The sequence below is a fragment of the Scheffersomyces stipitis genome, chromosome 4 (assembly GCF_000209165.1).
Source record: "Scheffersomyces stipitis CBS 6054 chromosome 4, complete sequence".
NCBI classification, from domain to species: Eukaryota; Fungi; Ascomycota; class Pichiomycetes; order Serinales; family Debaryomycetaceae; genus Scheffersomyces; species Scheffersomyces stipitis.
Window position 1 is genome coordinate 549,447 of NC_009044.1, and position 15,517 is coordinate 564,963.

General features: G+C 42.7%; 6 protein-coding genes across 6 annotated transcripts; 4 read left to right on the forward strand and 2 right to left on the reverse strand. All coding sequences in view use genetic code 12, as the record gives it.

Moving 5' to 3' along the window:
- Positions 1-14: 14 nt before the first annotated feature.
- On the reverse strand, positions 15-2,967 carry PICST_77338 (predicted protein). The gene has a single exon (XM_001384365.1). It carries the CDS (start codon positions 2,937-2,939, stop codon positions 171-173), a length of 2,769 nt encoding a protein of 922 aa, XP_001384402.2. The 5' UTR covers positions 2,940-2,967; the 3' UTR covers positions 15-170.
- A 474-nt stretch (positions 2,968-3,441) lies between these two features.
- ALG11 (protein required for asparagine-linked oligosaccharide assembly) lies at positions 3,442-5,921 on the reverse strand. The gene is made up of 2 exons (XM_001384366.1): positions 5,885-5,921; positions 3,442-5,305 (listed from the first exon to the last, which is right to left on the reverse strand). Exons 1-2 carry the CDS (start codon positions 5,889-5,891, stop codon positions 3,492-3,494), a joined length of 1,821 nt encoding a protein of 606 aa, XP_001384403.1. The 5' UTR covers positions 5,892-5,921; the 3' UTR covers positions 3,442-3,491.
- Positions 5,922-6,178: 257 nt separating this feature from the next.
- Positions 6,179-8,538, forward strand: PICST_67522 (predicted protein). Its single transcript, XM_001384030.1, has one exon. It carries the CDS (start codon positions 6,699-6,701, stop codon positions 7,995-7,997), a length of 1,299 nt encoding a protein of 432 aa, XP_001384067.2. The 5' UTR covers positions 6,179-6,698; the 3' UTR covers positions 7,998-8,538.
- Positions 8,539-9,421: 883 nt separating this feature from the next.
- On the forward strand, positions 9,422-10,453 carry PICST_31342 (methionine aminopeptidase; the record flags this gene model as incomplete). Its single annotated transcript, XM_001384031.1, has 1 exon — positions 9,422-10,453. One exon carries the CDS (start codon positions 9,422-9,424, stop codon positions 10,451-10,453), a length of 1,032 nt encoding a protein of 343 aa, XP_001384068.1.
- A 1,453-nt stretch (positions 10,454-11,906) lies between these two features.
- PICST_22250 (VAMP-associated protein) lies at positions 11,907-12,707 on the forward strand (the record flags this gene model as incomplete). The annotated part of the gene is made up of 2 exons (XM_001384032.1): positions 11,907-11,940; positions 12,352-12,707. Coding segments are annotated over 2 exons (390 nt in total), but the record flags the coding sequence as incomplete, so codon positions are not given.
- Positions 12,708-13,992: 1,285 nt separating this feature from the next.
- Positions 13,993-15,411, forward strand: PICST_45709 (vacuolar amino acid transporter; the record flags this gene model as incomplete). Its single annotated transcript, XM_001384033.1, has 1 exon — positions 13,993-15,411. The coding sequence occupies one exon, from the start codon at positions 13,993-13,995 to the stop codon at positions 15,409-15,411; it is 1,419 nt and encodes a 472-aa protein (XP_001384070.2).
- Positions 15,412-15,517: the final 106 nt, after the last annotated feature.

The window sequence follows — 15,517 nt, forward strand, 5'->3', positions numbered from 1 at the left end:
TATCAACGACTGTTACGACTAATGCCAACAATGAACTTAAAAGACGTAAATATAAAATGTATAAAATGAAGCTAAAACCAAAACAAATATAATTTATCATTTTGTATTTCATGTATGTAATTGTACAATGAATGGAAGTGTACTTTTCAGGATCGTAAAATTTATTTAGTTTAAGCATCTTCATCATCATCCTCTTCCACTTCATCCTCTTCCACTGCAGCTTCTTCCTCTTCAGCCTGTGGTACTTCTTTGGCCTCTTCAGCATCTGCTTCCGTTTCTGGTTCAGCTACATCTTCAACTTCAGCAACTGCTTCGGTAGCTTCAAGGTCAATTAACGGAGCTGCACTGCCATTGGTAGAGATCTTTAATCCCGATAAGCTGTCCTCTAATCTTGCACTGACCTTACTTTTGTTTTTGCTATCAAGTTTGTTTTTCCACGATTTCACAGTAGATTCCAACTTTTCGCTGCTTACACCGTAGTTGGCACCAAAGATAGCAGCCTCCGGCAATCTTTCACTCTTGACCAACAAGTCCAAGCACTTTTCCTTCTGTCCAGTCAACCACCATGCCTGCCATGCAATATTGTATTTACCCTTGGCCTCACATTCGGTAGCCAACCTGGAGAGCTCTTTCTGATTGTTAGACGAAGACAACAACAACAATAAAGAAGAATAGTCGTTGGCAAGCCAGAAGCAGTCTTCCGCCAATTTAATCTGCCACTTGGTTAATGCAAGGTCTCCAAGTCTCTTCCATTTGTTGGAGTTGGCTAATGCTGTAGATGGGTTTTCCTTTTGGTTAGTAGACAACAATTCATATGCCTGTTTCAAGTTACCGGTAGAGAGTGATATCTGGAACTTGGAGTCGAAATCCTGCGACAACGAGTACGACAACGATAAGTAACCTAACTTCTCAAAGAAACGCGACAACTGGTTCAATTCAGTCTTGCTGAATCCCGACTTGAGGTTTGCGTAATCGTCCGACAAGTTGTCGATTTCTACACTAGCCAAGTCTGGGATCTGTTCACCTGTCTCCTCATCTTCTACAGTTTTGACAGCGTACTGTTCAAGATCACCACGCATTACCAAGGTCTGTAACTCTAAGACCTCGGCGTTGACGAACCAGGAGACGACGTTGAACGACTTGTCAATAAGATACAACTTGCCTTCTTGCGCCTTGTAGCCAATTATGTAGTATTTGTGGTCGAAATGTCCCAAGTTGATCACTTCTCCACCCACAAAGTAATTCAATCGGTTGGTAGAGGCTGTGGTATAGACATAAACATCGCCAATGAACTTGCCCGACAATATAGGCTCAGAGGTTGGAAGAGTGTACAAAACATTGAAAGACGATTCAGCACCTTCTTCTGGATCAAGCTCGTCAGCTTGTAAGGCCAGTTCGAAAGCTTCCTGGCTGTAACTCAAGAAGTACGTCTCATCACTCTTCTTAGCTCCTACAGAATTACTATCGCCGACACTGGAAGAAGTAACAATGGCCAACAACTCGCCATTGTCGGACCAGATTACGTCCTGGATGTCGTCGTCTAAGTCAACACGTCTAACTAGCTTACCGTGGATCCAATCGTAGAAAGAAATACAACCTTCCAGCTTGACTCCCAACAAGGCACCACCAAAGATCTTGTCAGCCTGGTAGATCAAGTCGAGCGTCAAGTACTCCTGAAAGTTTTTCAAAATCTTGACCGATACTTGCGATTCACGCACAGCAAAAGAACATGCGTTGGAAGTATCGTGTGTATTCCAGGAAAAGTCCAAAGCATTACCGTATGATTTCGATCTCCATGCCAAAGCAGTGTAGACAATGTATTCCCCATCTCCACAGACTGCAGCGTATCGACCGTTAGGAGAATGCGATAAGGACTGTGGATATATCTCGATGTTACCCAATTCTCTCTGTTGCAAAGGCAAGGCTTCTCCATCCTTCAATCCTTCCGTAGAAGAGGGCTTAATCACTGACTGGTAAACCTCTGAGTTCTTAGCATAGATGAGTTTGTTGTTGGAGTCCATCAGGAACAAGGGCTCTTCATTTCCAAGTTTGACGATAACGAAGCCAGAGTCGAACCCCGCGGCAATCAAGTTGGACTTCAGCAAGATACCAATGCACCACACACGTTCCAACGAGTAATTAATAGACTTCTCCAACTTGAAGGTGTTGGAGTTCCAGAAACGAATGGTTCCATCTTCAGAACCAGATACGATCAACGGCAACTCAGGGTGGAAAATCGCGAACGACACGTTCGACAAATGACCCTCCAATGTGGCGACACATGATTTAGTCTGGTAATCCCATATCTTGATCGTTTTATCATCTGATGATGTAATCAAATAAGGCTTATCAGCCTGAGGGTAGTAATCAACATAGTTAACACCCTTGGCATCGTGAGCTACCAACGTGAAGTTTGGCACCGAGGAACCCAAGGACCAGATCTTGACGGTTCTGTCCAAACAGGCAGAAGCAAACGTGTTTGGGTCCTTGGGGTTGAAGTTGACACTCATAACGTAATGTTGGTGTCCTTCAAAGACCTGTTCCAACTTCCAGGAATTGTCCCAGTTCCACAACTTGATGGTCAAGTCATCAGACGACGTCAATATATATGGCTTGGAAGGATGAACGGCAATGGACCTGATATAGTCTGGATGGGCCTCGAACTGGGTGATTTTTTCACCCGTGTTGTAGTTATAGACCCGGATCTGGAAGTCGTCGGAGCCGACAACAATCCAATTCTTACGAGCGATGAACTTTCCCGTCCGGACGGGCATCTCCGTTACCTGGATCGACTTTACAAGCGTGTTTGTGGCATAGGACCAAATCTCGATCTTACCATTGTACAAGGTGGTGAGGATCCACGGCTCAGAGGGATGGAAGTCGATTCCCTTGACACGGTCACAACGCGTGGAGAACTGTTTGACCACGTCCAATTTCATGGTGATATGAAGGTAACTACGATGCGTGAGACGTGAGGAAGCACTCAATGATGGCTGGAGAAAGAGAGTGTTGAAGCGAAGTTAACACGGTGACGATTGACTTTAGATCTGTTTTGAAAAATAGGTTGAGCAACGCACGACTTTTCCAGAGAACAACTTAGAGTGATTTGAATGTTAGAGAAGGTGGATTTTTATTCTAAGGTAGAGTTAAGGAAAAAAGAACAGTACAGTTGAGTTTCGAACCAATGGACGAGGAGAAGCTTGAGAGTTCTTTAGGAATTGATAGAGTGGTGGTGGTACTTGGCTGTCTGGATCTGTCAATTGTGTGCTGAGCCTTTGATACTAGATAGCGAGAGTTTCCGTGGGTGCGTATTGGGTGCGAAAAATGTTGCCACGATAATTGAATTTATAGACTAATTGATTACTCTATGAGAATATGCCATATATGTATCAGCAACCGTTTCGAATGATATTGTCTTTTAAAACAATTGTAATTACTTTAGAAACTTCTTTATACATTGGAAATATCTTATATATACATTATTCTTATTATCAATACACCTGCACCACGTCGTCCTTCTCGGAACGGTAGTCCACCTCCAACTCCTCGAGTTCACCTACGTACTTCTTCCAGCTTTCACTAAAAACTCCATTGGAAAATTTCTCCTTCACCAACCTCAACCCGTTGTGTCTCATTTCGTCCAACCGTTTGTCAGAAACCAACTCTGGTGACTTGACAAAGATGTGGTAGAGCAATCCCGAGAAACTAGGGTATTGAGCTCTCTGTACCTCCCCTTGCTCGATTTCTACATTAAAAGTAATGAATCCCTCTTCAGTTTCTTCTTGAACGGAAGGATCAAAATCAGGATCATCCATGCTTTTAAAAAAGAAGCCAGAGTTGTTGTGCCAATTGAGCTTGTTTTCTTCATCGTTCCAGCCCGTAACAATATCCAACCATGGACCTGCTGAGGCATGTACCAACGGAACCACGCCACGAGCCAAATATTCAACTACACCTATTCCGAAGTGTTCGTTCCACATGGCATTCAAACCAAACTTGGCTCGGGAAAGCTGGTCGACAACTTCGTCATATGAACAGTCAACAATAAATTCAACATAATCCTGTAATCCAGCCTTCTCGACTTTGCTTTGAATCAAGTGCAAAGTTGCAGTATCGTCAGCAGTTCTACATGAACCGAGAAACACCAACTTGGGAATATCAGCATCGTCAGCCTTGACGTTGGCAAAGTTCTTTTTCAAAAACTGCGCATATTCGTCTACAAACAACGAGTGTCTTTTCTCGGGACGGAACTGGGCAATATACAACAATTTGTTTTCTCTCTTTTGTTCAAGATTCACTTCCTTAGTCAACGTCTCTGTTCCACAAGGAGGATACAACTTTTCCAACTTGTGGCCCAAGATACGGTTGAAAGACCAGATGTTGGAGATATGATTGAATGTCCAAGTGCCATTGGCTAATGTCACATCTACCGTAGAGCCCAAATACACATAGAAGTAGTACACCATAGACCAGTAAACAAACTTGCCAGCTTCTACAAAGTCTCTGGCACTGAAGTTAAACTCCCCAAACTCGGCCGTGGTGAACGCCTTAAACTTCAATTTATTGAACATGTCTGATTGGATGATGGGATAATGAACATAGGCAAGAATAGGAAGTCTCAATATGAATGTTACTGACAAATAACTTCCGGGTAAGCCTATGGTGTCAATCCAGATATCGGGAGTGAGTTCAAACAAGGCTTCAAGCCCAAGTAACATAGATCCCACCAATTGGCCAATTAGTGTGAAATGCTTCCAGTAAGCACCATCTATCAAATGACCAAACCTACGCAAATATATAAAAACGATTCTTGAAGAATCTAAACCACTTACTTGAAACTTATCCTCAGCCTTTTGCAAAATCTGAAGCGGTTCTGCTTCAATATTGGTGGTATACACTACAGCGATATTTCTGACATTGGCTTCTAGTGTAGCTCCAACAGCCTGCCACAACACTCTTTCACCACCACCACCATTATTGGCATACGGATGGAAAAAGCCATATAGAAGCTTTCTGCTCGGATCGTCTACACCTCTTCTTCTCATCTCTGTGAGGAACCGTTGATTATCCTTCGCGGCATCTTCTGGCTGAAGCTTGATCTTGTTGTTTCTGAAATTCGTATAGAAAGACGGCTGAATACTGGCAAGTATAAGACGACGACGATAGCTCGATCTTTTGTACCCTACATTCAAGTAAATGGGTTTGTCATGCTTGATAACTTTGGCAATTCGTTCCCTCCAGTTCTGGTGGGGGACCACAAAGTAATGTGGGAGTACGCTGGTGAACGACTTGTAGACCACAAAAACTACAACAAGTACTGCTATGATGAGAAACATAGAGACAGTCAGATCTGGCAGAGAAATACAGAAGCAATTCCTCGGATTTCTGAAGTCGAACGGATATTTCAGCAGTGATGAGAGAAGAGACTGAAAACCATGGAGATTTCCAAGATCTCTTCTGTTAAGTATGCAAAACGAGTCACGTGATATATGGGTGCAAAATCTAATTAAATAGGGAGACTTTCAAGAACAGTCAAGAACAGTCAAGAACATGTTCAGATGAGGATAATTAGGGTACGATATGGAGGATTCGTTAGAGAAGCCGAGTCTACGTAAAAGAAAGGGATACACCAGCAAGTGCAAGAGAATAATCTAAAGAATAACATATCTTGAAAGATGATCAAGATTTAGAAGACATTTCTTAGCATTCTGCTTTGCATTCCGGTTTGCGTTATCAAGATGCCTGGATATTGTCTCTTAATTGTATGCCAATCGTATCTTAACCTGATTAGAAGTAATGTAACAGTGTAAGAATGTAACAATTAACCTTATGCCAAATGTCTAGAGGCAATGTCGCGTCTTCTATGTCGCGAACCCCCTTCGACCAACCATAGAGAGAACCCCAATTAACACCAGGCAACCTTCTCCATTGGCCCATTCTTCGCGGATCCAATACCCACAAACTCCTTCACCACCCCTCCTTCTACCCATCAACACAAACGTAATCTTTGACTCGAGGACAGCGATTTGTGTCACGTGCGTGCAATTTGATTTCCCAAAGGAGACAAATTAGTCCAATTAACGAAAATAAAATTCAACGCGTGTAATCAAATTTTCTTCTTTTGCAAGCTAGCTCTTTCACTTTGTATCACAAACACACTCATCCCTGTAAGCTGTGAAGGGGGTCCAGATTTTGCTGCTGCTTGCTAGAGTCTTTGTCTCGGGCGTTTCAGATCTTCTATCATTGTTTTCCTACGAATTGTAGAGTACTCATACGAAAGATAGGAGTCCATCAAGGATAGCATACCAGGATAACATATCAGATTAGAACATCATATGCAAAATTTAATCACCTCGAGACACCTGTATTAACTACATACCATATCATACCAAGTACAAACGCATAACCGAGTACTACTCAACACAATATAATTTGTTCATCACTTTCAGTTATCATAAGCCTAAAGAGCAAGTACAACGTACAACTTACAACACAGTCATCAACAGAAGAACTCAAGAAAAGTAGAATCATACTGAATTTTCATATTCAATAGTCTTGAACACTTTCACCAATATTCGCTAACTTCACAAATCTACAAGAATCGAAACTTCTGACCATCATATTATTGGTGTTAAGCTATCATTGATTATCAGAACAAAGCTATATCACCAGTGTTTCAGTACCAGTGCATCACTGAAATGAACACTCTTCGAGAGAACAGCAACACTTCCAACATCTCTCCGCACAAAGAATCACCCACCATGTCTGCTCCCACAGTCACAACCAGACCCAAAGCTGCGTTGAAGAAGGAAGAGCTCGAGAAGATTGCCAAACAATTGAAGAAAAAGCTTTCCAAAGCATCCATCGCGGCAAAACAGTCACTTTCGCCCACTGATGTCAAGACATCGACGTCGATGCCTCGTTCAAGCCCGCTAAAGAGTTATCTGCTTAAGAAACAGTACTCTGGCAGCGCCATAAACAACTTGAGCTCATCTCCGAACACGCTTTGTTCTCCTACAGGAAAATCACCTACCCATTTGAATACTCCTGCCGCCATCTACTTGCTGTCGTCACCATTAAGAAACATGGCAGCAGACTCTACCGAAAACGACGAGTCGCTAGACTCGCCTACCAAGAGAAGGAAGACGTCACCACGCATGGACTCCAAGGGTCCCCATATGGTTTTGGAAGAGATCCAAAGACCAAACACGCCCTCAGGCTCGTTACAGAGCTCGTTGAAGCCATCTCTAGAGCTCACGGCCGCTGATGCTGAAAAGAACAAAAAGAAAGAACAACCTACAACAACGCCGACATTGGCAAAGCGAGAACTTCACGGCTCTCCACCTTCTTCAGCCAACATTCTATTGCAAACACCAAAGCAATCACGTGCAAACACCAATGGAGGAGCCTACAACGACGAAGAAGGTGCTGACTTACTTATGTACTTGGCTACATCTCCTTCTCCAGCCAAGCCGTACTTTTCCAATAGTGCGAGACCTATACATGGCAGCAGTCAAATTCATCCTACATCATCCTCAGTGCCAAATTCCTCAGGTTCCCTCTCTCTAACACATAAACCTACAATGTCGGCGGGTTCTTCCAGCTCTTTCATATTACCACCACCAGTGACACCAAAAAGACACTCCACCATCAACTCGAAAACTCCACAGAATAGATTGACTCCCTCAATGAATCTCTTCAACAACTTGAACGGAAATACAGGCTTACCGTCGTCTGGCTTGACTCTCACACCCACTGGATTCAACATGAACGACTACGTAAACTTCTTTACGCCTTCACCAGGCGGCACTGGTTTGAACAAGAACTTGTTGCGTACTCCAGACTTCAACAATTTGCTCAATGGCCAGCCAAACACAACCGTAGAAGCCAGTGGTGGGGTGAACGGAAGACCAAAGGTCGACGGCAAGATGTTGAATTTCAACAAGGTTTTGTTCAGTAGCTCAGCCAACGGCCCAGAAGGAAATGCCAAAGAATGAGGCCATAGTCATAGACCTGCCATTCGTCATTGTACCATAGTCAACAATTTAATTTCGAAAGTCTAAAATGTAAAAAGTTCTCAAGCAATAGTCTTTTGGATCATATTGACATTTGGCTGATTGTCGTTTTTTGATTGTTTTGTTTGTTGTTTGCTTTTGTGGTTGTGGATTGTTATCATTGTATGGTTCATTCTTTTTGTATTCCCATCTGTTTGGGATGTCTGAAAGTTGTTGCGAGCTTGCCTAGGATGCTTTTCGCAGCTGTTTTCTCTGTCTGTCAATCCAAGTCAGACCCTTAATTCGTTTTCATTTCTGGATCATAAACCCTGCAATAGCACCATTTGTAATTTGTCGTTCTTTGCTTTACTTCATCATATATCGTATTATAGTTCATAGATTGGCCAAGCTGTAGTACTTATCATAAGGAAATGAAGACGGGATGGTTGTGATGTCGTTTTCGCGAAGATGGATCCTCGCAATCAATTGTGGTGGAGAATTCTGAGCTTATACACTATTAGGTCACATTCAGAGCTCTATACTCACTATCTACACTGTACTGGAGACTCAGTAGTATTACAGCGATTGTCTTAATTTGAAGCTGAGCAAGAGATTGAAGTCATTGAAGTCAAAATCTACCAATTGACAATCAGGAAATCGAGGGATAATTAATAACTTAAATTAAAGACTTAGATCTATTCTCTACAATGTAAGAACTTCTAGAGAAAGTATGGCAGAAGATGCTCTTGTTAGCATCCCAAATGCCAGCTCAAGTTACAAGAGGCTGGTGTGGTGCTGAAAAGAAAATTGTATTTCTTAGTACCCAATTTAAAACAAAGTGGAAGAAATTGGGGTTGTATTCAAAGATATCAAGAAATTATATCTTCCGAAAGGAGAAACCATTTTGATAGGGAAGGAAATGTAGCTTCAAGGGATTTTACTATTGCTAGATGGTACAGATTAGCAACTCCGAGTTGGAGATGAAGCACGTGACCGAAAGGTCATTTTAGATGAGAAAATCATAAGGGCTGCAGAAAAAAAGATTGAATAGTTTTCAGTAGATTTTCACTATTCTGAAAGGATTGCCAAAGCAGTTGTCAAGAGTTCAGTTGTAGCCAGACACAGACATGACAGCCGTAGAAGCAATAGTTGCAGACGCAAGCCAGAAGGTGGACGAATTGAGCCTTTCTAAAGGCACATCTGCTGAATTGCAGAGTAAAGCTAGCGAGGTTGCAAATGGAGTTAAGAAGGAAGTGAAAAATGAAGATGGACAACAAGACGATGATGAAGAGGATGTAGATAACGAAGCTGGTACATCAGGTGAAAACAAACAGAAGAAGAAGAAGAAGAACAATAAAAAGAAAAAGAAGAAGCTTGTCTCCATTGACAGTCTGTATCCTGATGGAAAGTTTCCAGAGGGTCAATGGATGGAGTATCCACTTGAAGTCAATTCTCACCGTACCACTTCTGAGGAGTTAAGATACTTGGACAGACAGCAGAACAACAGATGGGAAGATTTCCGTAAAGGAGCCGAGATCCACAGACGTGTACGTCACAAGGCTCAATCGTCCATCAGAGCCGGAATGTCCATGACTGAAATTGCTGACTTAATAGAGAATTCTGTGAGAAGCTACGCTGCTGCAGACCACACATTAAAAGCTGGTATAGGATTTCCAACTGGTTTGTCATTGAACCATGTCGCTGCCCATTATACCCCCAATACTGGAGACAAGTTGTCTCTCGGTAAAGATGACCTTATGAAGGTAGATATAGGAGTCCATGTCAATGGCCATATTTGTGACTCAGCCTTTACGATGACTTTGAATGATACTGGGAAATACGACAGTATCATGAAGGCTGTCAAGGATGCCACCAACACTGGTGTGAAGGAGGCTGGTATTGATGTCAGACTCAACGATATCGGTGAAGCCATTCAGGAAGTGATGGAGTCGTACGAAATGGAGTTGGACGGAAAGACATATCCTGTCAAGTGTATCAAGAACTTGAACGGACACAACATTGGTGACTACATCATCCATTCCGGTAAAACCGTACCTATTGTAGCCAATGGGGATATGACGAAGATGGAAGAGGGTGAGACTTTCGCTATTGAGACGTTTGGATCGACCGGCAGAGGCTATGTCCTCACCGAGGGTGAATGTTCGCACTATTCTCGAAACCAGAACATCGACGGCATCCGTGTTCCTTCCGAAAGAGCAAAGACATTGTTGAACTCTATCACATCCAACTTCGGAACATTGCCCTGGTGTCGTAGATACTTGGAGAGAACCGGTGAAGAGAAGTACTTGTTCGCTTTGAACCAGTTGGTCAGAGCAGGGATCGTGGAAGAATACCCTCCTCTTGTAGACATCAAAGGCAGTTACACAGCACAGTACGAGCACACCATCTTGTTACATCCCCACAAGAAGGAGGTTGTCACCCGTGGTGATGACTACTAGTGCATTCATTAATCAGAACTCAGTAGTATATAGTTGCAATGTTGCAGCCAGTTGCAGACATGCAGGATTCAGAACACAAAAATGGACAGACTATAGTGACAATAGCCACAGGCAGAGAAGTAGATTGGGAGACAGTTGTGGAGAAGGAGAATGTAGGAGTGTTAGTAGAAAGAATAGTAGGCATCGACTACAAATATCTATTTTAGGTAAAGATTTTAGTGCGTATTTCTCTAATAAAGTGTGTCAAGCGAATTCCGATCGTGTAATAAAGAAACTCCAGTTCAGCATAAAGCAGAATGTGAAGCAATCCACCACCTGAATGTGCCAAATGGGTCTATTGTCTAGCGAACAATCTGCGGAGGAGTGACTTTCACGTGGCATGGGGAGACGTCCAACAGGTTTGTGTCGTATCGAGGCTGTTGCTCAACACAGGCTGCCCTTGTTGGGTAATGTAGATTTTTCGCAACCATGTGAAATAGGGAAAGGAAAAACTTGGAAGAACAAGACAGTCTCGACTGCCATACCACCAAGTTGCCGAATGGAGGTAGAGAGAGTATACCGACAGAGAGAATACACCTACCACATCTGCCATTTACATCTTATACCAAGTCAATTCTCTCTGTCGTCCCCAAACTTCTACAGCTTGACATTCCGTGGTGTCGAGCGGATCCCCACTAGTGAAATACCTATTTGAGTAATAAACGTTGCAGTCGTGTGCGTGTGAAGATGAATATCACAGGGGCATTTATATGGCAAGGGAGTGGATGAAGGGCAAGATTGGAGACGGGCTAGCCGTGGAGTAGACCCAGTATTGTATGGAGAAGAGTCGAGCACGGAAACAACGAAAGTGGGAAAACGAGATTCAGGTGAAAAATTCTGAAAAATGGTGAAAAATTCAAATGGCTGCGGTATAGGAGAAATATGAAATTGACAGAATAGAAAGAGCTATCAGACGTGCAATAAATTCTAGACGGATGTAATACATAGAGAGATAACAACTACCATCACTAAAGATGTGTATTGTCTTTACGACACAAATATCAACCCATTGGCCCCCAGTCTGGCGATTCTAGCTATGCTTTCCACCGCCCCTCCACCATCCAGGCAAGAGGGGCATTAGGCGGTCGTGTCCCTGCCCAGGTTCTAAATTTCAGTTGCATTAATGGTATTCCTTATATAACCGGAGAGGAACCGGCAGAAACAGGTACTCGACTTTTTGCGTTGTTGAATCCATCAATTGTTATCCGTATAGACTCCTATCCGAGCAAGCTCCAGATTCAACTTGATATTTGGTGATATTCTTGGTACAGCCGTCCGTTGAAAATCTCCAGTTCAAATTTACTACTAGTGTTCATATTCTCGAGCAATTCAATTTTCGCTGACTGAATATCTTACTGTGCTGTTCTTTTAAGAAGATCTCTATTTCATAAAGTATCTATTACCAACCAGCAAAATGGAAATCTCTCCTTCTGCCTTAGAGTTCAAGGGTATGTATAATAACCGTTCTATGATCTGGTCAGTTGAGGACATATGTGTTACCCCTATAGACATCGATCCAGAGATACTCCATATCTCATCGAGACAACAGACTACATATCATAAACAGATTAATATGGAATTATCGCAAGATGTACACCATATTCATCGCATTGATTGCACCCTCCATCCGTCCTCCATCCATCCTAGTAATCTGCCATGAAATCAACTATGTAGTGAGATCAATAATCACGTCTCATGCTAATCTCGCAATATCAGTATTTGAATCTGAAAGTCCTGAGAAATCTTGGAATTCAAACCACCACCAGAAAACAACTTGATCAATTCAAACCATATAAACCTTAGGACCATCCATCACAATGATCATCTTCATTTTGCGTTGTCAATACTAACATTTATAGGCTCCTTCACCAAGCAGTCTACTCAATACTTGACTCTTACCAATACCACCAACTCCCCATTGGCCTTCAAAGTCAAGACCACGGCTCCAAAGTTGTACTGTGTCAGACCCAATGCCTCGGTCATCGATCCTGGCCGTTCTGCCCAGATCTCCATCATCTTGCAAGGCTTCTCGCTGCCATTGCAGAAGGATTACAAATGCAAAGACAAATTCTTGATTGTCTCGTTGCCATCGCCAGACGGCATCGATGCTTCCAAAATCGGTGAGTCCTGGGCCTCCTTAGAAGCCAAGTACAAGCTGGAAGTTATCTCCAAGAAGTTGAGAGTCAACTACGTCATTACAGAAGACGAACCAGATTATAACGGAGCTGCCAACAACCATGACATCTCCACGCCTACGATTCCCTCCGCTCCACAAGAGGTTTCTCAACGTGACATAGACACGTCTGCAATTGCTTCGACACCAGCTAAAGACTCAAGTAACGGATTTGCTTCTGGTAACTCATTTGGTGGTGCTGCTGCAATTGGAGCAGGCGCCGCCGCTCTTGCTGGAGGTGCTGCTCTTGCTGGTTCGCATGGTCAACCAGAATTGCAGAGAGAGTTGGAAAACTCGTCTGCTCAAGTCAATAACTTGTCGCAGAGATTGGATTCCAACGCTGGCTTTCCACCTCAGCAACAGTTCCAACAACAGCCCCCTCAACAGTTCCAACAACTGCCAGAGCAGCAGTTCCAACAACAACAACAACAACCTCCACAGTTCCAACAGTACCAACAGCCTCCTCCACAATTCCAACAATACCAGCAGCCTCCTCCACAGCATTACCAACAACCTCCTCCTCAACAACAATACTCGGCTCCTCCAAAGGAAAAGGAATCCAAGCACCAAGAAGTTGTCAAGACCGAGGAACCTGTCAACGGTATTTCTTTGCCTCTTGCTATTGCCTTGATGGTTATCGCTTTCCTCTTGGGATGGTTGGTTTTCTGATCTATTCTGAGTAAATCTAGACCTGAAGTAGGTCTGGTCTCTGTATAGATCTAGACTCTGAACAAAGCTGATGGTAACGTGGAAATCGTCCGTGTTGATTCACTGTCGATTTGATTCTCTCTCTTTCCGACGCACCGTTCTCATTGGTCGTTGACGTGTCTCTGTATTAATGCTATTATACTGCTTGCCTTAACTATGACCACAATGTGGATAAGTGTGAAAAAATTAGTTGTTTCTCTATTTATATCTTTATAAAACTATCAGTTGACAAGACCACAGGTGTAGAATGTAAACAGAACATAGCATATTGGCAGAATAGTAGATAATCCATATGGCATAGTCTTCACGCTATATATATATTCAACGGCGCTACCAACATCGACTCCTGCACATTGACCAAAAATGTTTACTTGAAAAACATCATTCTTTCTGACTTAATCGTAGAACTCCATTTTCTTCAGAGTACCTAATGGACATATAGCACGAAACGTCATTGTAGACCTACGACGAACGCCGAACCTGCTCAGACATTCCTCCATTCGCTTATCCATAGTCATAACTTATACGAAATTGTAATTTCGACTCATACACTATATCATAAATAGTAAATCTAGAATTCTAGAAATACGAATCAACAATTCACAATCAACATATTATTATGGGAAGAGCTACTATTAAATCTGGAACAATCAACCTTCTCAACACCATTATTGGTGCGGGGATTCTTGCAATGCCCTACGGGTTAAAATCGAACGGGTTGCTCTTTGGTTGTCTCTTGATAATCTGGTCTTCCTTGACTTCATCGTTTGGCTTATATCTCCAGAACAAAGTCGCTAAATACACTCAGCAACAAGGAGCAGTGTCATACTTCAGTTTGGCACAGTTGACATATCCGCAGCTATCGGTTGTTTTTGATTCGGCCATCTCCATCAAGTGCTTTGGTGTTGGCGTCAGTTACTTGGTGGTGATTGGCGACTTAATGCCCAAAATCATGGAGAGCTTGAACGTCAAGGACGAGTCACTTTTCATGGAAAGAAACTTCTGGATCACCGTCTTCATGGTAGTATTGGTGGTACCCTTGTCGTACTTAAAGAAGTTGGACTCGTTGAAGTATACCTCTGTCGTTGCCTTGTTCTCTGTTGTGTACTTAATCTGTCTTGTTATTGAACACTATGTCGCCCACGACATTCCTACGGAAACGTTGGAAATTGATTGGTTTGGCCCCAAGAGTATAAAGTCAACATTGAGTTCATTCCCTATCTTCGTTTTTGCGTATACGTGCCACCAGAATATGTTTGCAATCATCAACGAGTTGAAACCAAGTGAAACTGACGGTTCTCAAACAAGACAGTCTAATCTCATCATTAGAAATGCTATTTGCACGGCTGCTGCTTCCTATTTAGTAGTCGGTGTCATCGGCTACTTGACCTTTGGAAATTCGGTCAACGGTAATATTATAACCATGTACCCTAAGAATTCAATTCTGTCGTTGATTGGGCGTCTCTGTATTGTTATAATGGTCAGTTTGTCGTTCCCATTGCAATGCCACCCATGTAGAGGTTCTGTGAACCATGTGATTCATTTTATCACCCAGGGTGTAGTCAGCGCCAAAGTCAGGAACCAATTGCAACGTGAAGGTTATACCTCTTTGACATCAGACATTGAATCTTTGAACTCTCTTGCTAGTGACTCAATTCAAGATGAGTCTTTCATCTCCACGACACCAATGGAAGGTGCACAGGACACCGACGGGCACGATCCAATTATTGTGCCATTGACTTCAAAGAAGTTCTACATAATCACAACAGTGATTGTTCTTAGTTCATACCTTGTTGCCATAACTGTTACTTCTTTGGAGCACGTTTTAGCCTTTGTGGGCTCCACTGGTTCGACGTCTATTTCTTTTATATTGCCAGGCTTGTTTGGGTTCTTGTTGATCAAGCCCTTGGGAGATGCTACCAAACTCAATGCTTTAGAAAAGTTCAGCAAATATGGTGGTTTGGCATTGGCTATATGGGGTGGTATTGTCATGATCGTCTGTTTGAGTGCGACGATATTTTTAGGTGCAACCCACTAAAACGGGCATCTTGAATCTAAACGGTATTCTTTAGTACAATTTCCATAGAGAAGCATTACGACAACATTATTATCATGGTATGTATTTGTCCTCATATACGATTAAA